The 22,130-nt window shown below is 40.9% G+C and overlaps 1 protein-coding gene across 2 annotated transcripts; it reads right to left on the bottom strand.

Annotated features, from left to right (window-relative positions):
• Window positions 1-1,433: 1,433 nt before the first annotated feature.
• LOC131728479 (calsequestrin-1-like) lies at window positions 1,434-21,411 on the bottom strand. 2 transcript variants are annotated; one of them, XM_059019459.1, is made up of 12 exons: window positions 20,903-21,411; window positions 14,751-14,783; window positions 10,016-10,109; window positions 8,989-9,089; window positions 8,340-8,451; window positions 7,480-7,553; window positions 7,251-7,381; window positions 6,035-6,080; window positions 4,641-4,695; window positions 3,931-4,031; window positions 2,801-2,875; window positions 1,434-2,174 (listed from the first exon to the last, which is right to left on the bottom strand). In XM_059019459.1, exons 1-12 carry the CDS (start codon window positions 21,149-21,151, stop codon window positions 1,836-1,838), a joined length of 1,410 nt encoding a protein of 469 aa, XP_058875442.1. In that variant the 5' UTR covers window positions 21,152-21,411; the 3' UTR covers window positions 1,434-1,835. The 2 variants fall into 2 exon arrangements, with proteins under 2 accessions (XP_058875442.1, XP_058875443.1); XM_059019460.1 differs by lacking the exon at window positions 14,751-14,783.
• Window positions 21,412-22,130: the final 719 nt, after the last annotated feature.

The raw sequence follows: 22,130 nt of genomic DNA, 5'->3' as shown, positions 1-22,130 counted from the left end.
CTGAGCAAGTCACTTAACCTCCTTGTGCTCCGTCTTTCGGGTGAGACGTAGTTGTAAGTGACTCTGCAGCTGATGCATAGTTCACACACCCTAGTCTCTGTAAGTCGCCTTGGATAAAGGCGTCTGCTAAATAAACAACAACAACTATATATATATATATATATATATATAGATAGATAAAATGGCTTACCAAAAACAATGAAAATATGGTCCCTAAATAAGCAAAAAAACTGAATGAAAAAGACAATGACGCTGTAAAAATGAGTCCAGAAAGTAAGAAAATACAAACAAAGCACAACCATGTGGGGGTTCGATGTCTTTCTCTTTTTCCAACAAAAGATCTTGGAAGCACACTTTTATTTAATTATTTTTTTTCTTCATATTTAGCTGTCAGATTTAAGACTTTACAGTAAGATCACTTTATCTTTAAAAAAAAAAAAAATCAATAAAATAAATGTGTTTTTACCAGTAGAAAACATTTCATTGTACAGCAATTTATTTCACAGGCAAAGGAGGATAAACTCCCCGTTCAATACCGTGTAAGGTAACAAAAACTTGATTGCAGATATCAAAGAAATAAAGCCGGACCCAACTTCGGATCAGCCCCTGATGTATACATCCAGCCCCAAAGTGCTCTTTCAGTGAGCTGTAAGAAACCAAGCAAGGCTCTTCTGCAAATTAGGTCCGGTATGTGCATATTTCAAAAGCAACAGAATTATGCACAGAGTCAAAAAACTCTTAAGACAGTGGTTCTCAAACCAGGTCCTCGGGACCCCCCAGTGTCTTCTGTTTTTCATTCCAATTGAGCGCTGAATTACCTAACTACTCCCTTAATTGAACTGATAATAATTTGCTTGACTATGCTGTTTTAATTGATTTTCCAGCTCTTACAAAAGTTGTCAAGTTAACTATAATACCGTAACTTTGAAATCTTATTTAGGAGCAGAGAATAACAAAAAAACTCCAGTTGAGCAACTTGTTAAGAGTTCAACTGAGGGTTTAGTTAAGGAATGTTGGAAGACACAGGGGGTCCCCGAGGAGTAAGGTTGTGTGTTTTTTTTCTGACTGACTTTTTTCTGTTCTTTAAGGTATAGGGCGAGCGGGACAGAACACAAAGCCCATTGGGTTTCAAAGCCCATTGCCCAAAGCCAGTTCCAATGAAAGGGACATGATCAGGAGGTGTGCCCGCTTTGGGTTCGGGTTTGCAAATTCACCTTTATGAAATGAGAAGTATAGTCGCCAGATAACCTGCTCTAAGGATGATGACCAGGCGACAACTTCATGGGCTACGAAGAATTGATTGTACAGCAGAACTAACTCTAAGGTGTCAATGGTCAATGGGTGAAGGTTGTGATGTCTCCTTACAGAATACAGTCGTGGCTTTTCTAAGATCTACACAATAGCCAAAATGAATTTGGGCAAAGGGCGCCTGGTTGTAAGACACTGTCCATCTTTATTTAGGATAGGACAAAACCTTTTTTTTTTAGGGGGATTAGGGGGGGTAGAAACTAGACAGTTCTCCCGAGAATCAGAAACCTATTGAGAAGGTCTCAGATTGTGATGCGGTGATTATTCCTGAAGACGGACGGGTTTGAATTCATGTGTCGACGGGAGGACTGAAACAAGGGTGAGTCTTGATTTGAATTCAACAAGACGAGTGCTTGACGAGGAGAGTATGAAGCAAAGGTGACTTTTTGATGGGTGTTGGTAATAGGATAACAGACGGTGGGGGATAGGAAAGGTGGGATCAATGATGTAGAGAATCAATGACAAAACAAATCGGCCTGTTTTTTTGGGGTGGGGGGCAGCAGGCGGATTTTCTGAAAGATGAGAGTTTAATCGTCATCTTCGTCTTCGTCACTGTCGTCATCTTCATCGCTGTCATCATCATCATCATCATCATCATCGTCTTCATCGCTGTCATCATCATCATCATCGTCTTCATCGCTGTCTTCGTCACTGTCATCGTCTTCGTCACTGTCATCGTCTTCATCGCTGTCATCATCTTCATCGCTGTCGTCCTCGTCGCTGTCATCCTCGTCGCTGTCATCATCATCATCATCATCATCCTCGGTGTTGATGTCTCCGTCGAGAACATCCTCGATCCAGTCCTCCAGTTCTTCGGCGGAGGGCAGGTCATCATCATCCTTCATCTCCAACCACACGCTGTCCGCCTGTGGAGAACCACAAGAACGAGCAGCACTTGTAAGGTGAGACACGTCTAGTTGGGGCCATGCTGTAATGTGTGTGTGTGTGTGTTGGGGGTGGCTGCTGCTTGCACCTCTGTTGCTTCTTACATCTACATCAATTACTTCAGTTCGTTTAGCCATGCAACTAAGAAGAAATAGGGTGGACTTTGGAAGTCTTTAAAATCTTATAAAGGAATTGACAAAGATACTCCCAGCCCATACTCTAAGCGCAGCACAGAAAACAGAGTGGTGAGGGCAGGAAGGGCTGCTGATGTTGAATCAGTGGCATCTTTTTAAGACCCAAACCAGCTGCTTTGAACCAGACGAAGCCACTTCTTCAGGAACAGCGACTTGAAACCTGGTTCCAGGAGACCGCCGGGAGAACTAGTTTGAGGTTTCTGTATCAAACCCCAAGTCTCCTTCAGAGTGCCATGCAGCGGCCTGAAACCTAGTCTCCTGAAACCAAGTTCCAAGCCGCAAAAGTGGCTTTGTGTACCCTCATCTTAACAGTACCATGGTGTACTATGACACAATGTTGGTACTGATTAACTCAAGAGAAAGGCCGGCAGAGAGCGTAGGAGGGTACAAGATAAAGGTGGGGTTATACTTACATCAGTGACATTGACGACCCCGATCTGTGGTGAGGACAGGTCAATGTCGAAGGTCTTCTCCCAGTAGGGAACGAGCTGAAAGAAGACAGGGGAAGTCAGAATACAATGGAGCAGAAAAGAGAGAGAGAGAGAGCAGCATTCACACAGCAGCTAATACAGGAGAGAGCAGCATTCACACAGCAGCTAATACAGGAGAGAGAAAGTTCACAAGCTAGGACTTACCTGTACATATTCAGGTATTCAGTGCAACTCATTCATTTGGGCAGAAGAGATTTCACTTTTAATGGTACCATTGCCAGGTTGGTATTTTTCTAAGCGTTTTGAATCCTATGTACAATTTGCTTATCTCAAATTAACTTATCCTATTTTAATTACAATGACATGTTTTATATTGATCACCTCATGATGGTAAGCGACGTACTAAACCCTGAAGCAGGGTTGAGGGTCAGTTCCTGTTTTTCAATTCCAATTCATTTCTAAAAGCAATTCCCAATCCCCTTCGAAGGAATCAGAGTTGATATTTTTAAGAGACATCATAATAAGTGTTGCGATCGCTCAATTGCTTTTGTTTGAATCCAGTTTAATTGACTAACAAACAAACAAACAGCGACTTCGATTGAACTTGTTTGTTTGCCACTGAAAACGAGAAGCTCATTTTAACAGAATACTGCCAATGGCGATTTCCCTCAATGCATTGTTGGAATTGAGTAAAAGGGATTTGACCTCCAACCCTGGAAGGAAAATAAAACACCTATAAAATTAGTGGACTTGCACAGCTGGGTCTTCACAGCATCCCAAAGCACATTGTAAAAATAATACCGTGGCAACGGACAAGTTTACATACTCCACAGGGTCCCATTAAAGATAAAACCACTTCCATAGTAAATATATATTTTGTGCTCCCTAGCGTCGGAACCCTTGTCAGACCCTTGTCCTGAGTTCCTGTTCTTGCGACAAAAAAAGTCATTGTTTCCTTCTGCATTTCCTGGGCTCAGTAACACCCTGGTTTAAGGACTGGTGCTGCTCTCAGTCACCTAGCAGGTACAGCTAGAACACGGCAGCTGTTTTCTACAGGCTGTTTCAATCCTGTGACTAGGTTGTTTGTTTGTTTTTCCTTTGGTTTTCCTCACCAGGGGGAAGTCATCAGGGTCGACCCAAATGATACTCAGGTCTGGGTTATCGGTGTTGTCTTCAGCGACTTCCTTCAGGATCTCCAGGAACTCAAAACCGTCTACGCGGGAAAGGAGAGAGAGAGAGAGAGAGAGAGAGAGAGAGAGAGAGAGAGAGAGAGAAGCTCAGGATTGGAGTCAAAAACCAGATCCACTTGCAGATACAAGCAGGTTTTTTATTTTTTGCTATTTTGTTTGCTTATTTGTAATTTTTTATTTTGTGTTTGTTCTTATTCGTTTTCTGTGTAAATCTGTTTTGCACAATACAGGGAAGCATGCAATTGTATCAAAAAGGAGTTACATCATGCAAAAATACATTGCAACTCTGCATAATAACATTTTTAATGATGTGTGAGCACATATGTATTTACTAAGTAACTGCTACGCAAACACACAGTCATTAGAGACACCAAATGGAAAGTGTCTCCCCATTATCCTACAATCAACAATGGTGGAGCTGTAGAGTCGGGTGCCTGAAGGGACTGTATTTATCTGATGTAATTTTACATGCGTCCTAATTACATTTTTTGGAGAGGTATTTCTGTGTTGGGTTTGCATTGGGAAGTGAATCTCCAGCCTATGAATAGTTCTGCACACTGGCATCAGTATATATATATACTGCAGTGTACATATTGTTTTTCTGGTCGTGGCCAGGCAGTGATTGACGGTACCTGGGTCCTCTTCTTCTGCGAAGGCAACGATGTGGAACCCATCGATATCATCTTCCTGACAGCAAGCAAGAAACGGAGATAAACCGTCAGTATGTTACTATTGAAGTGTTCAACATAACAAGCGCTAACTACACACTCCCGTACCACTTTCTAACTGGTGAGAGTTACCATTACAGCTGCGGCCAAAAGTTCAGCATCATCCCCCTCTATATAGAATGAACTCCCTCAGCTTCATAGAGTCCAATGAAAGCTGCTGAATAATGTTCCCTTGTTAACATATTGAATTCCACCCCCTCTATATAGAATGAACTCCCTCAGCTTCATAGAGTCCAATGAAAGCTGCTGAATAATGTTCCCTTGTTAACATAGTGAATTCCACCCCCTCTATATAGAATGAACTCCCTCAGCTTCATAGAGTCCAATGAAAGCTGCTGAATAATGTTCCCTTGTTAACATATTGAATTCCACCCCCTCTATATAGAATGAACTCCCTCAGCTTCATAGAGTCCAATGAAAGCTGCTGAATAATGTTCCCTTGTTAACATATTGAATTCCACCCCCTCTATATAGAATGAACTCCCTCAGCTTCATAGAGTCCAATGAAAGCTGCTGAATAATGTTCCCTTGTTAACATATTGAATTCCACCCCCTCTATATAGAATGAACTCCCTCCGCTTCATAGAGTCCAATGAAAGCTGCTGAATAATGTTCCCTTGTTAACATATTGAATTCCACCCCCTCTATATAGAATGAACTCCCTCAGCTTCATAGAGTCCAATGAAAGCTGCTGAATAATGTTCCCTTGTTAACATATTGAATTATATACCACGGCTTTGTAGTTTTCCCTATCTATTGTACTTAAAGAAACAAAACAAAACAAAACAAAAAAAAACCTGATAATTGATAAATGTGATATTTTGAAATCTAACATGAAATACTACTGTACTACTATTATGGCTTCCAGTAAACATCCAGTAAATATTATTTTGTAGTTCATTTTGATTACATGATGTTAAATATCAAAATGATGTTCATATAGTTGCATTTTTTTAAATTATTTCTCAATCCTAAAGTTCTAGGTGATGCTAAACGTTTGGCCTGAGCTGTACGGTTTTCTACGGAATTCCACGTCACGCATTAGCCGTAGTCCATTTTTTAAAATCATAATCATTTTTGACAGGTTGGCCAATCGGATTGATGCTAAGACATTATAACAACAATCTCATAAAAAAAATGTGATCTTAACTTTATCTTTGTGGTCTATGTTACTATCAACAGAATTTACAGCGTGGATATGTGCTACGGTAGACCTAAAGGGACAAACAACGCTAGTTTTACCATGGGGGCTTTATTACAAAAATAAGCACTACAAAGCTGCAGCCTGCCTGACTCACCCAGGTCTCGTACATGTTGTATGGCTCCAGCTTCCTCAATGTTGGCCTGAAAAGAAATGAAGACAGACAAGTTAGTCTCACTTCCCTTGCATTAATATAATAATATATATTTTTTAAGTAAGCCTGACCTAATATTCTATGATTTGTTAATGCCTAGGGCTATGTGATTGTACGAGCACCAATCATTGTTCTCCTTTTGCCAATAGCGTGAAGCTTTGTGGTCCAGTGGTTAAAGAAAAGGGCTTGTAACCAGGAGGTCCCCGGTTCAAATCCCACCTCAGCCACTGACTCATTGTGTAACCCTGAGCAAGTCACTTAACCTCCTTGTGCTCCGTCTTTCGGGTGAGACGTAGTTGTAAGTGACTCTGCAGCTGATGCATAGTTCACACACCCTAGTTTCTGTAAGTCACCTTGGATAAAGACATCTGCTAAATAAACACATAATAATAATAATAATAATTGCCTCTACGGCCAGGAACTTGAGAGTGGAACTCATTGAGTCTAGAGTGTTTTTTTTTAAATCCGATTGTAAGAATAATATGTTCTTTGCAGTACGACTGTAAAATGATGGATGAGAGGAAAATAATCTTCTTCTTCTTCTTCTTCTTCTTCTTCTTCTTCTTCTTCTAATTATTATTATTATTATTATTTATTTCTAAGCAGATGCCCTTATCCTGGGCGACTTACAGTCATAAACAAAAATACATTTCAAGAATCACAGTACAAGTATTGATACAATTAAGAGCAAGATAAATACAATGACTTTGGTTCTGGCAAGTACAAGTATATGACAAAATACGATTCAATAACGGAGCAGATAAGTGTCAGTGATAGTTACATCATAAAGATGGAATCGAACCCAGGTCAACTGCTTGGAAGACAGCTATGCTCACTACTATACCACCAACGGCAAATCTTCCAATCAACGTGGAAGTCAATCGTCATTGGTTGGTACTCATAAATGTGAGGGGGGCAGGGGGGGGGCAGGATAGCTGCCCTCCCCCCATTAGACGAAGCCAAAAAAAGCAGGTGGCGGCTGTTGGAGGTGAACTCTGGAGCACAACGTCGTGGATTGAGGTAAGATACCAATCCCTTCCTTGCCTATCATTGGATGTATCGAAATAAGATGCTAGCTGTTCAACCGGCGATTTGTTCTGGTATTGGAAGCTCCTACGCTCTATCAAGTTATTTTAAGGATAGTACCCCTCCCTCGCACCTCTGGTGATCCTCGATATAGTCCACAATCTCATCCTCTGTGTACGGCTTTCCCGGGATCACTCTGGGTTCATCCATGAAGGGCTCGTAAAAATCAACCTCGTTCATTTTCAGATCCAGTTTCTTAGCGATCTGGGCATGGAGAAGAACAATTAATAAATAAACCAGAGAGGTTCTGAATCCTTTCTGTGTTGCTAAATTACCAGCGGGCGTTGAAAACCCCGACTTGCCTTTGCTTCAAAAGTGGCAAAGAAGTTGATGTAGGGGTGAAACTCTTCAGCGGCGTCTTCGTACTCTTTGTAGTCTGGAATTAAAATAGAAATAGATTTGTTCTCAATAATCATGAGTGTTTCTGAGTTCTGCTGCTCTGATTCTGAATGATCACATCTCCGTTTATCTGGCTTACTTCTTGCTTTGAGATTCCCTGGATATATACCTGCTGCTATCTTTGCGGATAAAATAAGTCAGGTAAGCAGACACGAGTAACATAAGTATTTACTGAACAACCAAAAAAAAAGTAGTTTTACAGCTTTGAGCGGATAGCGACTGTGCCTTATCAAATGCAAGTGTGGTCCAGTGGTAGGAGGCTGTGTGGTCCAGTGGTTAAAGAAAAGGGCTTGTAACCAGAAGGTCCCCGGTTCAAATCCCAGCTCAGCCACTGACTCACTGTGTGACCCTGAGCAAGTCACTTCACCTCCTTGTGCTCCGTCTTTCGGGTGAGACGTAATTGTAAGTGACTCTGCAGCTGATGCATAGTTCACACACCCGAGTCTCTGTAAGTCGCCTTGGATAAAGGCGTCTGCTAAATAAACAAATAATAATAAGTCCATTTACAGTGCGTGCAGGTGTGTGTTGTAATGAACTGGCATCTCGGCCCAATTGAATGGGAAAGCGAGGGCTGGGTACAAACCACAGACCCTACACTTTCAAAGACGAAAGTTTTACCATTGAACTGAAAGAGCAAGCTCCATAGTGGAGAGGTCAGTACATGTCTTATGCTGACGTCAGTGTTATTAACCCATCGGCCGCTAGGAGGAGTTACAGTGTGATCATTGTGTGAGCTCTTAGCTTCGTCTCTCGCAGTACGTACGCTCTGAATTCTCGTTCTTGAAGTATCCCACCAGTTTGATCTCGTCTTCGATGTTCTCGAATGCCCGCAGCTCGCGCTCCCCCTCGATGAACTCCACGGGGTCTTCAATCACCTGGGGATGGGGGTTCGAATTCACCATTAGAGATCTTAACGCACTGCCTGTCACGCTGCATTCAGGAACCTGGCAGCCGGTTTAGTTTGCTTCCTTCCTGGTAAATGATTGAACACACGACTGCACAGAGCTGCGCGCTTTCTTTAAAATGTCTTAAATGAAAAAGACTGCAGTCTAAATAAATCCTAAATCTGAAGGTACCGGAACGCCACTAAAATATCAATTTTCTTAAACAATAAGTATTTAATACATTAAATCACATTTTATTTGCATACCAAATTCTAGTAACACATATAATAAATAGGTGATGCATTTATCTAATTTCCACAAAGCATCCTTCTCCTCCACCTTGTCAGAATGCTTTACTTTATTCACGTGTGTGTGTGTGTGTGTGTGTGTGTGTGTGTTTGTGTGTCTCAGCGTGTGTGTGTCAGAGATGCGAGTCACGTGACTCCGCTTGCCTATCAGTACGCGTGTTCCGCCTTGACCGCACCTCTAACTGCTGGACCCGTAAACCCAAATGAAAGAAAGACTCACGTCCAAAATGAACTCGACCAGAGTGTCGGCCGCCAGCTCCCCATCGTACTCGATGACCTCATCGTCTGTGAAGATGTAAATGCTGTCCTCCTCGTCCATACCTGCGCACATCGACACAGACTTGTAGTCAAAACGCTTCTCATCCCAATCGCACTTTCTATCAGCATTGAGCGTTTAACACTCCCCTCTTCAGACCGCGCTTGTAGATCTCTTGATCCGCCCCTCCTGCTCTGCACTGGACTCGCCTGACCTCAGCACCACGTTACTGGAGCTTCAGCTGGTGTGCTATCCTTGCACTATTGCACTGCTAATCTCTCATTGTAGATATAATTTGTTGCATCCAAGTTCATGTATTTTAGTAGAATTATTATTTTAACTTTCTCTAAACTACACTGTATTTAAATATTAGTCTTGCATTGTAACCATGTACTGCCCTGTGACACGAATAATAATAATAATAATAATAATAATAATAATAATAATAATAATAATAATTAGTCATGGATGCTACTCTACAGCTCTGGCTAAAAAGTTTTGCATCCTCACCCTCTATATATATTTGACTAATTTTGCTTCATAAAGTCGACTAAAACCTGCTGAATAATGTTACATTAACATATTGAATTACACACCAGCGCTTTGTAGTTTTCCAGATACTGAACGAAAAACTGACACATTTTTTAATAACCTAGGATTTTAGGTGATATATGATATGAACATAATTTAGATATTCTATTTAACAGCATGTAATCAAAGAAACTACAAAAGTATGTCGCGCAAAAGTCTACCGGAAGCCATAATAATATTGCAGTAATATTTCATGTTAGATTTCGAAATGTCGCATTTTGTGTTAAGGACATGGAAAACTACAACGCGCTGGTGTGAAATTCAATATGTTAAGGTAACATTATTCAGCAGGTTTCATTCGACTTTACAAAGCAAAATGAGTTAATTCTATAGCAAATCTTCTCTCCGTAGCTGTACATGCAATCCGTTCTCCTCTGTGCGAGTCGATAGAAAGTCTTACCCAGTTTTTTAGCAACAGCTGCATCTTTCTCCGAGTCGACGAGACCGAACCCGATATCTTCATCCTCCAAGTCATCGAGGACCTGAGCGGCCAACTGCAAGAAAATTGAAAACGCGTGTTTCAGCCTTCGTTAACCTCGATGAATGCACAGCAACTCATCCGCAAAACACGGGGTTCTTGAGTTGAGTTCTCCATTCTGAGGCAGGGGTGTCAAACTCCTTTTTGTTCAACTCTAAAAGACCTTGAAGAATATATATATATAAACGTGTTCAATTGAGCAAAGGATCGGATCAATAAAGTTGATCGAGAGATCAGGTTGGACTGGAAACCGGAAGACTCAACGAGCCTCGGAGACTGGAGTCTGACACGCCTGTAACTGAAGAGATCTGCCATCAACCATTCAGCATTCTCTGGGCAATACGCTACGCCTACGTCATTCTTCCACCACTGCCTTGATAAGAACATACGTTTGGGGACGAGAGAAAGCCATTTAGCCCATCAAGGCTGGCCCCTTGTTAGCAGAATCTATATTTTTTTTAAAACCGTCCACAGTGTTTTAGATCCTAGTACTTCACCCGGTAGGCTATTCCGTGCATTAACCACACCCCACTCCCGGGGGAGGGAGAATCCTTAGACCACAGAACATGTCTTTGTATCACTTGAAAGAGCGTGTAAATACAGCAAACCCTTTGTACGGTGTTTTTTATATAACGGTTTCCACGAATCTGAACTTTACAGTTCTGACCAAAAGTTTTGCATCACCCTACAGAATTAACTAATTATGCTTCATAAAGTCGAATAGAACCTGCTGAATAATGTTACCTTAATATATTGAATTACACACCGGACATTGTAGTTTTCCCAGATACTGACAAAAATTGAAAATATGCTACATTTCCAAAATCTAGCATGAAATACTACTGTACTACGATTATGGCTTCTGGTAGACTTTTATGTGACATAATTTTTTATTTATTTATTTTTGATTACATGATGATGTTAAATAAAAAATCCAAATTATGTATATAATTGGGGCAGCAGTGTGGAGTAGTGGTTAGGGCTCTGGACTCTTGACCGGAGGGTCGTGGGTTCAATCCCAGGTGGGGGACACTGCTACTGTACCCTTGAGCAAGGTACTTTACCTAGATTGCTCCACTAAAAACCCAACTGTATAAATGGGTAATTGTATGTAAAAAAAATGTGTAACTAAATAATGTAATTCTATGTAAAAAAAAAATAATGTGATATCTTATAACATTTGTAAGTCGCCCTGGATAAGGGCGTCTGCTAAGAAATAAATAAATAAATAATATATTAAATGACGTCTCAAACCTAAAATTCTAGGTGATGCAAAACGTTTGGCGCGCTGCTGTAGATAGAAAGGTTAACGTGGTACAGAATTATACACGCAAGCCCAGCAACAGCACACATTTCAGCCCTTACAAGTTAAAGCCCGAGCTGGTGCTGCTTGTGCACTTTCTAATTCGGTTGAAATCGGAGCTTGTAACGGGCACCTGGCTCCGCCAATAGGGAGCGGCCGAGGAGGCGGGACCGCGGTTAATAAGAGTGACGCAGAGACAGGTGTCAGAAACAGATGTTTATCTACTCACAAAGGCGAGGCCAGCATTTGGCTTTGTACACTGCTTTTACAGTGTTCTGCTCTGCGGAATGCGTCTGGGATAAATATGTGTAAGTAATCATGCTGCCTAAATAGATTTAACACTGTTAATGCCCAGTCAGTTTACATGAGAAAAACGCCACTTTATTTATGTAACTATAGAAAACTACAAAGCAGAGTTATGTAATTCAATATGTTGACGTAACATTGTTCAACAGGTTTCATTCGACTTTATGAAGCGCGATTAGTTCATTCTATGTAGAGGGTGATGATGCGAAACTTTTGCTAAACTTTTGGACCTAATTCTGTGTCTTGTAGAAAACACTTTTTTTCTGTCCAGCAACACATCATTATTATCATTATTATTATTATTATTATTATTATTATTATTATTATTATTATTATTATTATTATAACAAAATAATATAATGGTTAAAAATTGTATCATATGGGATACAGAAATGTACACTACATGGTTATTAGACGGATATCAATTGAAATACTGTGTTTTGAAACGTGTTTCTGTCGTTATATTTTAGGGCTGTTGTGTGCAGAATATGCGCTACTGTCTTTAGTAACATTTCTCGCTGGAGAAACCGGGCAGCTTTTTGGTCTCGCTGTTTCAAGATCCGTTTTAAAGAAGTTCTAGTCAAGGTCTGTCTGGTGGTCAGTGAGCAATTTAAATAAACATCGACGACGGACAAAAATATTCTGAGCCAGCGAAAGCCGGACCTTGCAGGGCGATGTAAATCATATCCTCGAAGCTGGGTTATTATTTCTGCCCGTGTCGCGTATCAAGCTTCGATTCGGTTTATTTCGGTGACCTAACATTCCGTATAATTGGCGAGATGCTTTGAAAGACACGTCCACTGTAAGACCCCGAGATCACTTTCAAAGTCTCCTATTTCTATTCCATTAGGGGAAAGAAGGATTTGAAGAAAAAAAAGTGTTTATAGAGGACTCGTCATCCAAAAGCATCGTGCCGAAGTGGCGAGGCAATTCACAAAGACAAATCAAATGGAGGTACTGAAGCGTGTGGATCTCCAGGGAAGCGACGGACAAACGTTTAGCATCCTCGCCCTATAGAATGAACGCATTCTGCTTCATCAAGTCGATTTGAAACCTGATGAATCATGTTGTTACGTTAACATATTGAATTACACACCAGCGCTTTGTAGTTTTCCCCCATATACTTAACGTAAAACTGACAAAAATTGAAAGCGTGAACATTTAATCTAAATTATGTTCATATACAGTTGTAGTCATATATATATATATATATATATATATATATATATATATATATATATATATATATATATATATATATATATATATATTTCTAAGTGATGCTAAACTTTTGGTCAGAGCTGTATACTCTATAATGCGCTAGTCTAGTTCTGCCTAACACGACTATTAAAAAAATCATGGAACCAGAACAATACGAGTCACACTACCAGAACAATTTCTATGGCTTTACCTTCCCCTTGGTATTGATTTCTGCCTCTGTTTAACAGACCCCCCCCCCCCCCCCCCCAGTAATGTTGCTTTAGTATAATTTGTCAAAATGGTGTTTTCAAAATCCGGCTTAATTAAAAGAAACTTTCCATTCAAAACGAAAAAAATAGTATCACTCAAAAACCACGTACCCTAGAATCAATTGATATGCGGTGATGTGACCTAGTGTAACAGGGAAGATGCTGGGCTCAAACCAGCGACCTCAAGTAAGCGCCTTAACCGCTCTGCAAAACAGCCGGACTCATCGTCACACAACAATGCACGTTACACCGGCATCCATGTAATACCGAGACTGAACATTCACCGTCATTTCAATGGAAAAGCTAAACATCTATACATTTCAAAGACGAAGCAGCCAATTCACAGCAAACCTTTCCAGCCAGTCACTTCAGAGCAGAACGAACCAGCCGCGAGGGACTCACTGAAAACTTAAAATAAACTGCATCATCTAATGATTGCATGATAATCCGATAACCCTTCTGAATGCCAATTTTTATTAATTAATTAATTAATTAATTAATTAATTGTTTTTACTGCAAAACTTAACAACAAATGAAAAACGAAACCAAACAAGGAGCTGGAAACACCCAACTAAATTTTTTTTTTTTTTTTTTTTTAAATCAGTGTAAAATTAATTAGAAAAAATTAACAAAGTATTGTTATGATTGTATTGTGCTAATGATGATAGCATTGTGCTGACGTTAAAAGACAGGGTCGTTTGTTTACGAAAAATGAGCTAGGCTACATTTTAGCTGGAAGACATATTAATAAATATCACAAGCACAGTACTTGTAGCGACAACATCATCTTGTCTGGGGTTTATTAGCTCCAGTGACCTCATCTCCATTACCCCTTGACTGTCTCTCGTAAACAGGTTTCCACTGACAGTGCGAATGGGTCACTGTTCTAGAGCAGGGCTTCCCAACCCACGAGACCTCCAGGACCGGGGGGGGGGCGTGGTGAAGAGGATACAGCAGGCGTTAGATCTGAAACTTCATTGCAGACCTGGGGGGCAATCACAATGGCAATTGTGCATTGCGATGCAATTGTATATAATTGAAATTCGGCTCACCTGCGTACGTGTGATCATCATCAACCCGTATAATTGATCGATTGCAGTTTGATTACAAATCTTCAATTTCCAACCACTTTTGGTGACTCACGTTTGTTTGGAAAAAAAAAACCGTTCTGTCGTATGTTTCTGTATTTGTACCTGTGATTGATCAGTTTTGGGTTATTTAGAATCAACAGCATAAAGGAGGTCAATGCAGGGAGGTGTTTTCTTCTGTTACGTTTTAGTGTCATTGCAATTCTATTTGTAATTAAGAGCAGCGGTATTGAACCTGCATTTGTAAATGAACAAAACAGCATTGGAATTGGAATGGCAATTGGAATTGGAATTGAAAATGGAATTGGAATTGGAATGGGAATTGGAATCGGAATCGGAATTGGAATTGGCCCCAGGTTTGCCTTGCAGTCAGTGCAGCGCTAGCGTGCATTGGCAGCCCACAGTGCGGAGAAGGCGTTTGAGATGCTCTGGGGATGTGAGTGTGGCTCTGAAGGCAGAGGGACAGCTCAAGGCAGGCTCCTGGAACATACCTGATAGGTCAAGGCAGCTCGGTTAGTTAACAGCTGTAAAGAGAAGTCGTGTTTTTAGAGTGATGTTTATATTTAAACAGTAATATTAATAGCAGCAGAAACTAGCCATACAAATATTATGTAGCTTCGAACTTCCAGATCACAGCTCTGGCCAAAAGTTTTGCATAATCCTATAGAATTAATTAAGAATCCATCTACTTAACATGACGCATTGAAAAAAAAGTGACGTTTCGAAATCTAACATGAAATACTACAGTGCTATTATTATGGCTTCCGGTAGACTTTCTTTTTGCGATATCATTTTGTAGTTTATTTTGATTGGATGATGTTAAATAAAAGATCTAAATTATGTTCATGTAGTAAAACAAAAAAAACAAAGATGTCTCCATCCTAAAATTCTAGGTGGTGCAAAACTTTTCACCATAGCTGCAGATTGACAAAGGTGCAAATCCTATTACTGTGGGGTTAATGGACACGAGCATATGTGTGTAAAGGGATCTCGTTTCGAGTAGAACGCGCAAAGGGATCTCGTTTCGAGTAGAACGCTGCAGTAGCTGTTTATATTAACCAGATCACAGACGCTCTCAACCTCCCCCGCGTTGCACACACAGCCATTACTGCAGTCTAGTGACCCAGCATTTCAAGGGCTGTAGGAACCCTCCTTATTAGTTTTCACTACCACGCTACCTCAAATTGTGTTCCAGCTGTACCTGAAAACCTGCACAGTTTGAGACTTTTGAGGAATGCACCTATAGCTATGGCCAAAACTTTTGCATCACCTAGAAATTTAGTTAAAAACCTTTGTTCCAGAGCGGGCACCTTTTTAAAATGCTGACAGAAAAGCGCTGCAGTTCCACCTTGCTGCCACCAGAGGGCATGAGAGATGAGCGCGGGGGAATGTCTGAATGGGCAGAATGGCGATCTCAGTAAATCACATCGCCCTATATATAGAGTCTCATTACCCAGCGCTGCCAGTCAGCAGCAACGCAGTTAAATTTAGAGGCATACACAGATCCCATCCCCTGGCTATTTCGGCTCATGGCACTAGTTCTGCATTTGCAAGGGCTTTGCTGACACTACAGTACTGCTGGGACAGCATTCAGCTCTCAGCAAATGTGAAGAAATTCCCCATGGAGCGCTCCTTTGAGCACACAGCACAGACAGGCAGACACACACACACAGTGACTGGAGAACAGTTTAGCACTTTACGGCTTTATGAAGCAAAATGGGTTTATTCAACATAGAGGGTGATGCTAAACCTTCGGCCGCAGCTGTACATACATTACTTAACTTGAACTTGACACAGAGGGTGGATGGGGGGATGGGGGGATGGGTGAGGGGGAGGGGGAGAGGGGGGAGGGGGGGAGGTCTTAAAATAGGTCCTGCGTCTCGGTACCTCCTTAATCCTAATGTAAATGGATCTCTTGTCTACAAAAATTCCAACGAAGAAACAAAGAAAGGAACCCAAAAAGTGAACCGAACCGAACCGCCTACAACACTAGTCCTAGTATAGCCAGATCAGTGCGCCTGCGTTTGGAAGCAGCTTAGAGGTTTTCAGAGATTGTAAATAAAATAGATGCCATGCTTGACACAGCAGCGTGCGCAGGTGTATTAGAACACCCCGTTACTTCTGTAGTTTTGATTGGCCGTGCGTCTGAAATCACACCCACTGGAACTGAAAATCTTGGAAAATGGTCAGGCAAATTAGCGATTGTCTAATTTAATCGATGACTTCAATTGGCCACAGGTGCAGTTAATTTGAAACGGTAAGAGAAAAGGAAACACGGAGCCACACGTTGTCAAACGCAGGAGGCTTTGTTTAAGCTGCCTGATTAAAGCACAACGTGTCTTCGGGTTCCAAGCATCTTGTTGGCTACAAAGCGTGTCAGTCAGCAGGGGAAGCAGCTGGTTGGTTACTGGCGGGGAAGGCGGCCCCAAAGGGGCGGGGATTATTTCACTGGTGGGACAAGCTGTACTCTAAAGCTTGTCCTTTGTTTTCAGGAACATGTAGCTTGAAAACCTGGTTCCAGGAGACCCCCGTCCGGCTGGAGATCTAGTTTGAGGTTTGCTGTATCAAACTCCAGGTCTCCCTGCCTGGTGCGCAGCGCAGCAGCCTGAAACCCAGTCTCCTGAAATCGAGTTCCAAGCCACACAAAGCGGCTTCGTGTTCCCCTCGGCTTTAGGGGTGAGTGAGCACTTCTGTCTCCATGGCCAGACACTTTGAATGCCCGCAACCCCCATTGTGGTGAATTAAAGAAATGCAGTACTTTCAGATTGGAGAACATCCTCCGAGTCCGACTCAGCACTTTCTAAGCTGACAAACATCCTCAAACTCAAAAACCTCCAGCGCCCCCTGCAGATTGCAATGCGCTTTGCAACTTTTTTGTTTTCAAACACGTACAGTACGGCGATTTTAGTTTCCACAAGCCAAACTCAAAGCAACAGAATAGATCTTCGTTGCTGATTTCCTACTCGTAGAATACCGTCTTTTATTTAACATGTAAACTACACACAGACGCTTAGCATCACCCTATAGAATGAACACGTTTTCCTTCATAAAGTCGAATGAAACCTACTGAATAATGTTACGTTGACCTATTGAATTACGTACCGCTTTGTAGTTTTCCATATAACGAAACAACTGACAAAAATCTAAACACATGCGACATTTCGAAATCTAACATGAAATACTACTGTACTACTATCATGGCTTCCCGTATAGACTTTTATGCACTCCACCTACTTCTTCTATAGTATCATTCGATTGCATTACCAGACACTGGAAGCTGCAACACTAACAATATCAAACTGACGATCAGTTTCACACCTAGAGGGCGAACTTGCTCCCGCCCCCTTCGCCTGCTTCTCAATAACCAATCAGCTGCTTCCTCGTATTGACTGACAGTGCTTTCTTTCAGTCAGTAACACCCACTGCTGAGGTGAAACGACCCAGGAAGTGCAAACAGATAACCCGAGAACAAGGCATAGGAACTGAGAACTTCCTCTAAGCTGTAGTAGTACCAGCCATCGTGTTTTAAATGAGTGTGTGTCTCTGTGTGTGTGTGTGTGTGTGCGTGTGTGTATGTGTGTCTCGGTGTGTGTGTGTCTCAGTGTGTGTGTGTCTCATTGTGTGTGTGTGTGTGTGTGTGTGTGTGTGTGTGTGTGTGCTGTGACACGTGTTTCTTTTAAAACCGCACATCGAGGTCTATGGTGTGAACGGAAGTGTGAAGTGGTTGAGATTAATGTTTTTTTTAAGCTACGATTACTTTAAATAGCTAAGTGAGATCAATGTTTTTTTTTAAAATCTTGAGATTCAACGCGACACATTTGCTTTACACTGACCAGCAGAACACTGAGTCTTCTCTTAATGTATCTATAGTAAGATACATTACTTCACTAACCAGAATGTCGGCACTCTATGGCAATGCAATGACACAGCGAAATCAAAGCCAATCTAATGAAACATTAGAACAGAAATCTGTTTAATTAAAAATCCTGGAATACCTCGTGATAACTAAGCCATAAATTAACAGGACAAAATACCTGCAAGCATTACAAATAAATATATATTTTAATAAACACACGCACTCACCCACGCACGCACACACACACGCACGCACGCACGCACGCACGCACGCACACCCACGCACGCACACACACACACACGCACGCACACACACACACACACACGCACGCACGCACGCACGCACGCACACACACACACACACACAATTATTCCTACGTTTCAGTTCCAATATTTCGAGTAACAATTCAGCACCCACGATAATGGGCAAAAGTTTAGCGTCACTTTGAGGATTGTGATATAATTTAAAAAAAAACCCATATGAATATAATTTTAGTCTTTTATTTAACATCATGTTATTAAACAAACTACAGAATTATATCATAAAAAAGCCTATCGGAAGCCATCATAGTAGTACAGTAGTATTTCATGTTAGATTTTGAAATGTCACATTTCTCAATTGTTGCCATATGGGGAAAACTACAAAGCGGTGGTGTGTAATTCAATATGTTAACGTTATTCAACAGGTTTCATTCGACTTTACGAAGCAAAATTAGTTCATTCTATAAAGGCTGATGCAAAACCTGTGGCCAGGGCTGTACAGGAATAAAATACAGACTATATGAAGGACCTGTTAGTAAATGATGAATATGCAGCTGCATCATCTATAAACGCCAGCGATATATTTAGAAACACTAAAATAAACTTCATAGTTTAAACGACTGCATTTTTTTCTTTTCAAAGTCTTCCATCAGTCCAGTTTTCCAGGAGATAGCGTCTGGGGTCCCCAGGGGCCCGCATATGTGGCCCTTGAGCAGTATTATAAGGGTCGCTGGTACGCCAGCTCCATTACGGGTTTTGTTGTGTCTCTCAAGTCTCCAGCTGAGTTTCAAAGTGCTGTTAGCACATCCACCACCTGTTGCCAGTCATGCAGTATAAAGCCGAGGGGATAAGGGATGTGTGCTTCGGACAGCAGTGTGGACGGTTAACTCTAACCATGCCGCGACAGATACACAAGTCTGATTACGTAGCTTAAATCAAACCTAGAGGGATTTTTGGAGCGTGCTTTTTTTTTTTTTTTTTTACAGAAAAGTATTTGCTTGAAGTGCATCTACACCCTATAGAATGAACTAATATCGCTTCATGAAGTCGAGTGAAACCTGCTGAATAATGTTACGTTAGCATATTGAATTGCACTCCGCCAACTTGTAGTTTTCCATCTACTTAACAGAAAAATGTGACATTTCTAAATCTAACATGAAATACTTACTGTACTACCATTATGGCTTCCGGTACAGACTTTTATGATATCATGTTGTAGTTTCTTTGATTAAATGATGTTAAATAAAAAATATCTAAATGTTGTTCATTATATATATATATATATATATATCTCACAAAAAATAAAAAATAAAATTATAATATATAATTTTATTTTTATTTTGTTTTTTTTAATTATGTATCAATCCTAAAATTCGGATACACAACGTTTCTCGAGAGCTGTATCTCTCTGTTTGTATTTTAATTTTTTTTTTAAAAAGGGCATGCAATTGAAATTAAATTATGCAAAACCTGTAACAACCCTCATTACTCGTGGTCGTTGCCCCTTTAAGAGATACTGAAATATCTGTCTACAGTATATTAGCGTTGCCTTTCCAAGCATTCTGACACGCCACAGGTTCACAGAAGCTCCAAGCAGAGCATTTGGCGGCAGTGGGTACAGACAGAACAGACCTGACTAGGAAGCATTAGGGATGCCTTTTCAAAATCGCTTTTTGAAAATAAACCATTTCATTCAGTAAAGAACTCAAGGGAGTACCGGGTGGAAATAACATTTTTTTGTTGTACGGTGATTTCCATATACAGCTACAGCCAAAATTAAACAAAACCATATGAACACAATCCAGCTATTTTATTCAACATCGTCTTGTAATCAATTAAACTACTAAATGATATCGCACAAAAGTCTATACCGGAAGCCATAACAGTAGTACAGTAGTATTTCATGTTAGATTTCGAAATGTCATATTTTTGTTTCTGTTAAGTATATGTGAAAACTACACACCGGTGGTATGTTATTCAATATGTTAACGTAGCATTATTGAGCCGGTTTCATTCGACCTTATGAAGCACAACTAGTTAATCGTATAGGGTGAGGCAAAACTTTTGGCCAGAGCTGTATATGGATAGAACCCCGTAATAACAGGATGGAATTAGCGCAACATAATCTCTGTGGAATAACAAGCCCTGTAATTCACGCAAACCTTCTATGACAGAATGATCCTGAACGATTCTATTTCAGAATGATCCTGAATGATTCTATTTCAGAATGATCCTGAATGATTCTATTTCAGAATGATCCTGAATGATTCTATTTCAGAATGATCCTGAATGATTCTATTTCAGAATGATCCTGTCCTGACTCAATAACGTATTACGATATTCATTTTTATTTTAAAACATAGTTTTCTGCAGTGTGGACAGACTCCAATTCGCCTTGGATAAAGGCGTCTGCCAAATAAATACATATTATTATTATTATTATTATTATTATTATTATTATTATTATTATTATTATTATTATTATTATTATTATTAACATGCAGACAGACAGACACACGCCAGGCACCTCTAAAATTAGCTCTTCCATCTGAAATTGTTTCTGGGAGGCACGGTCGCTCTCCACCGGCTCGTGGTACAGAATCACCATGACGTCGTATTTCTTCATGACAGCCTTGAAGTTCTTGGTGTTGAGGTCGTGCACGCGGTCCTTGCCATCGTACTCGGGAAAATCGAGCCCTTCTTCCGCCTGACAGACCCTCCCGACCCCGCAGGAGAACAGGCACAAAGCCGCGAGAAGCAGCGAGCCTAAATTCATGACTACACGCCGCCTTTAATTACCTTTTCAAACGTGTTTGCCTTTCCCCGGTCGAAAACCCCAAAAAACAAACAAACAAACGAAATACCCTACTCCCAAAAACCCAGAAAAAAACCCAACGAACTCTTCGAGTTTCACGCTATCTTACTGTTCTCTCTCAACCGGGACGGGATGGGAGGGAGGGAAGGGGGGGCGGTCCTCAGAGTACGAAAGTAGCGACCGTTCTCGGGACGGTGGACCAAAAATGTGTGAGAAGAGCTCAGGGTGTGTGGGCTGGGTAAAAAAGCCGAGGGAAAAGGGGGAGGGAGGAGAGAGAGAACTATGTTTGACAGGGTAGCTGGCCTACCTCTTTCTCTATCTCTGTTTCACACTCTGTCTGGCTCCAACTTCTTTGCCATATTAAGTTTTGAAGGGGCTGCTGCGCGCACCGTCTCTGGCTAAAAATAAAGCGCGGTGGAAGTTTGGCGGGCGTTATCGAGCTGGAAACGATGTGAACAGAGACGGATTTATTATTATTATTATTATTATTATTATTATTATTATTATTATTAATAAAGTCATTTAGCAGACGCCTTTATCCAAAAGCGATTTACAGAGACTAGGGGGTGAACTATGCATCATCAACAACTGCTGCTGCTGCAAAACTTGTATCCAGAGCTGTAATAGTATAGGGTGATGATTCCCCTATCGCACTACTAAATTATGTTCATATATATATATATAATTTAAGGTGATGCAAAACTTTTGTCCATAGACTTATTCAGGAAATACGCACCGCCGTGCCGCTCTCTCTTTATGATAACGCGTAAGAAGCAGCCACCGTTATGCGAGGCCTCAATACAGCTCCGAAGAGGACGGGTTAAGTTACTCGAGGGAATAAACTGACTGATATTACTTTTCAAATTGAAAGTGGAGAAAGCAGTTATTAATAACAGCGTGGGGTTTGAAACCTGAGCCCCACCCTCAACGCCTCGACTCC

Source organism: Acipenser ruthenus, unplaced genomic scaffold, assembly GCF_902713425.1.
Source record: "Acipenser ruthenus unplaced genomic scaffold, fAciRut3.2 maternal haplotype, whole genome shotgun sequence".
In the NCBI taxonomy this organism is placed as follows: Eukaryota; Metazoa; Chordata; class Actinopteri; order Acipenseriformes; family Acipenseridae; genus Acipenser; species Acipenser ruthenus.
Note: the sequence above shows the minus strand (reverse complement) of the source record. Positions and strands in the feature narration are given on the sequence as shown.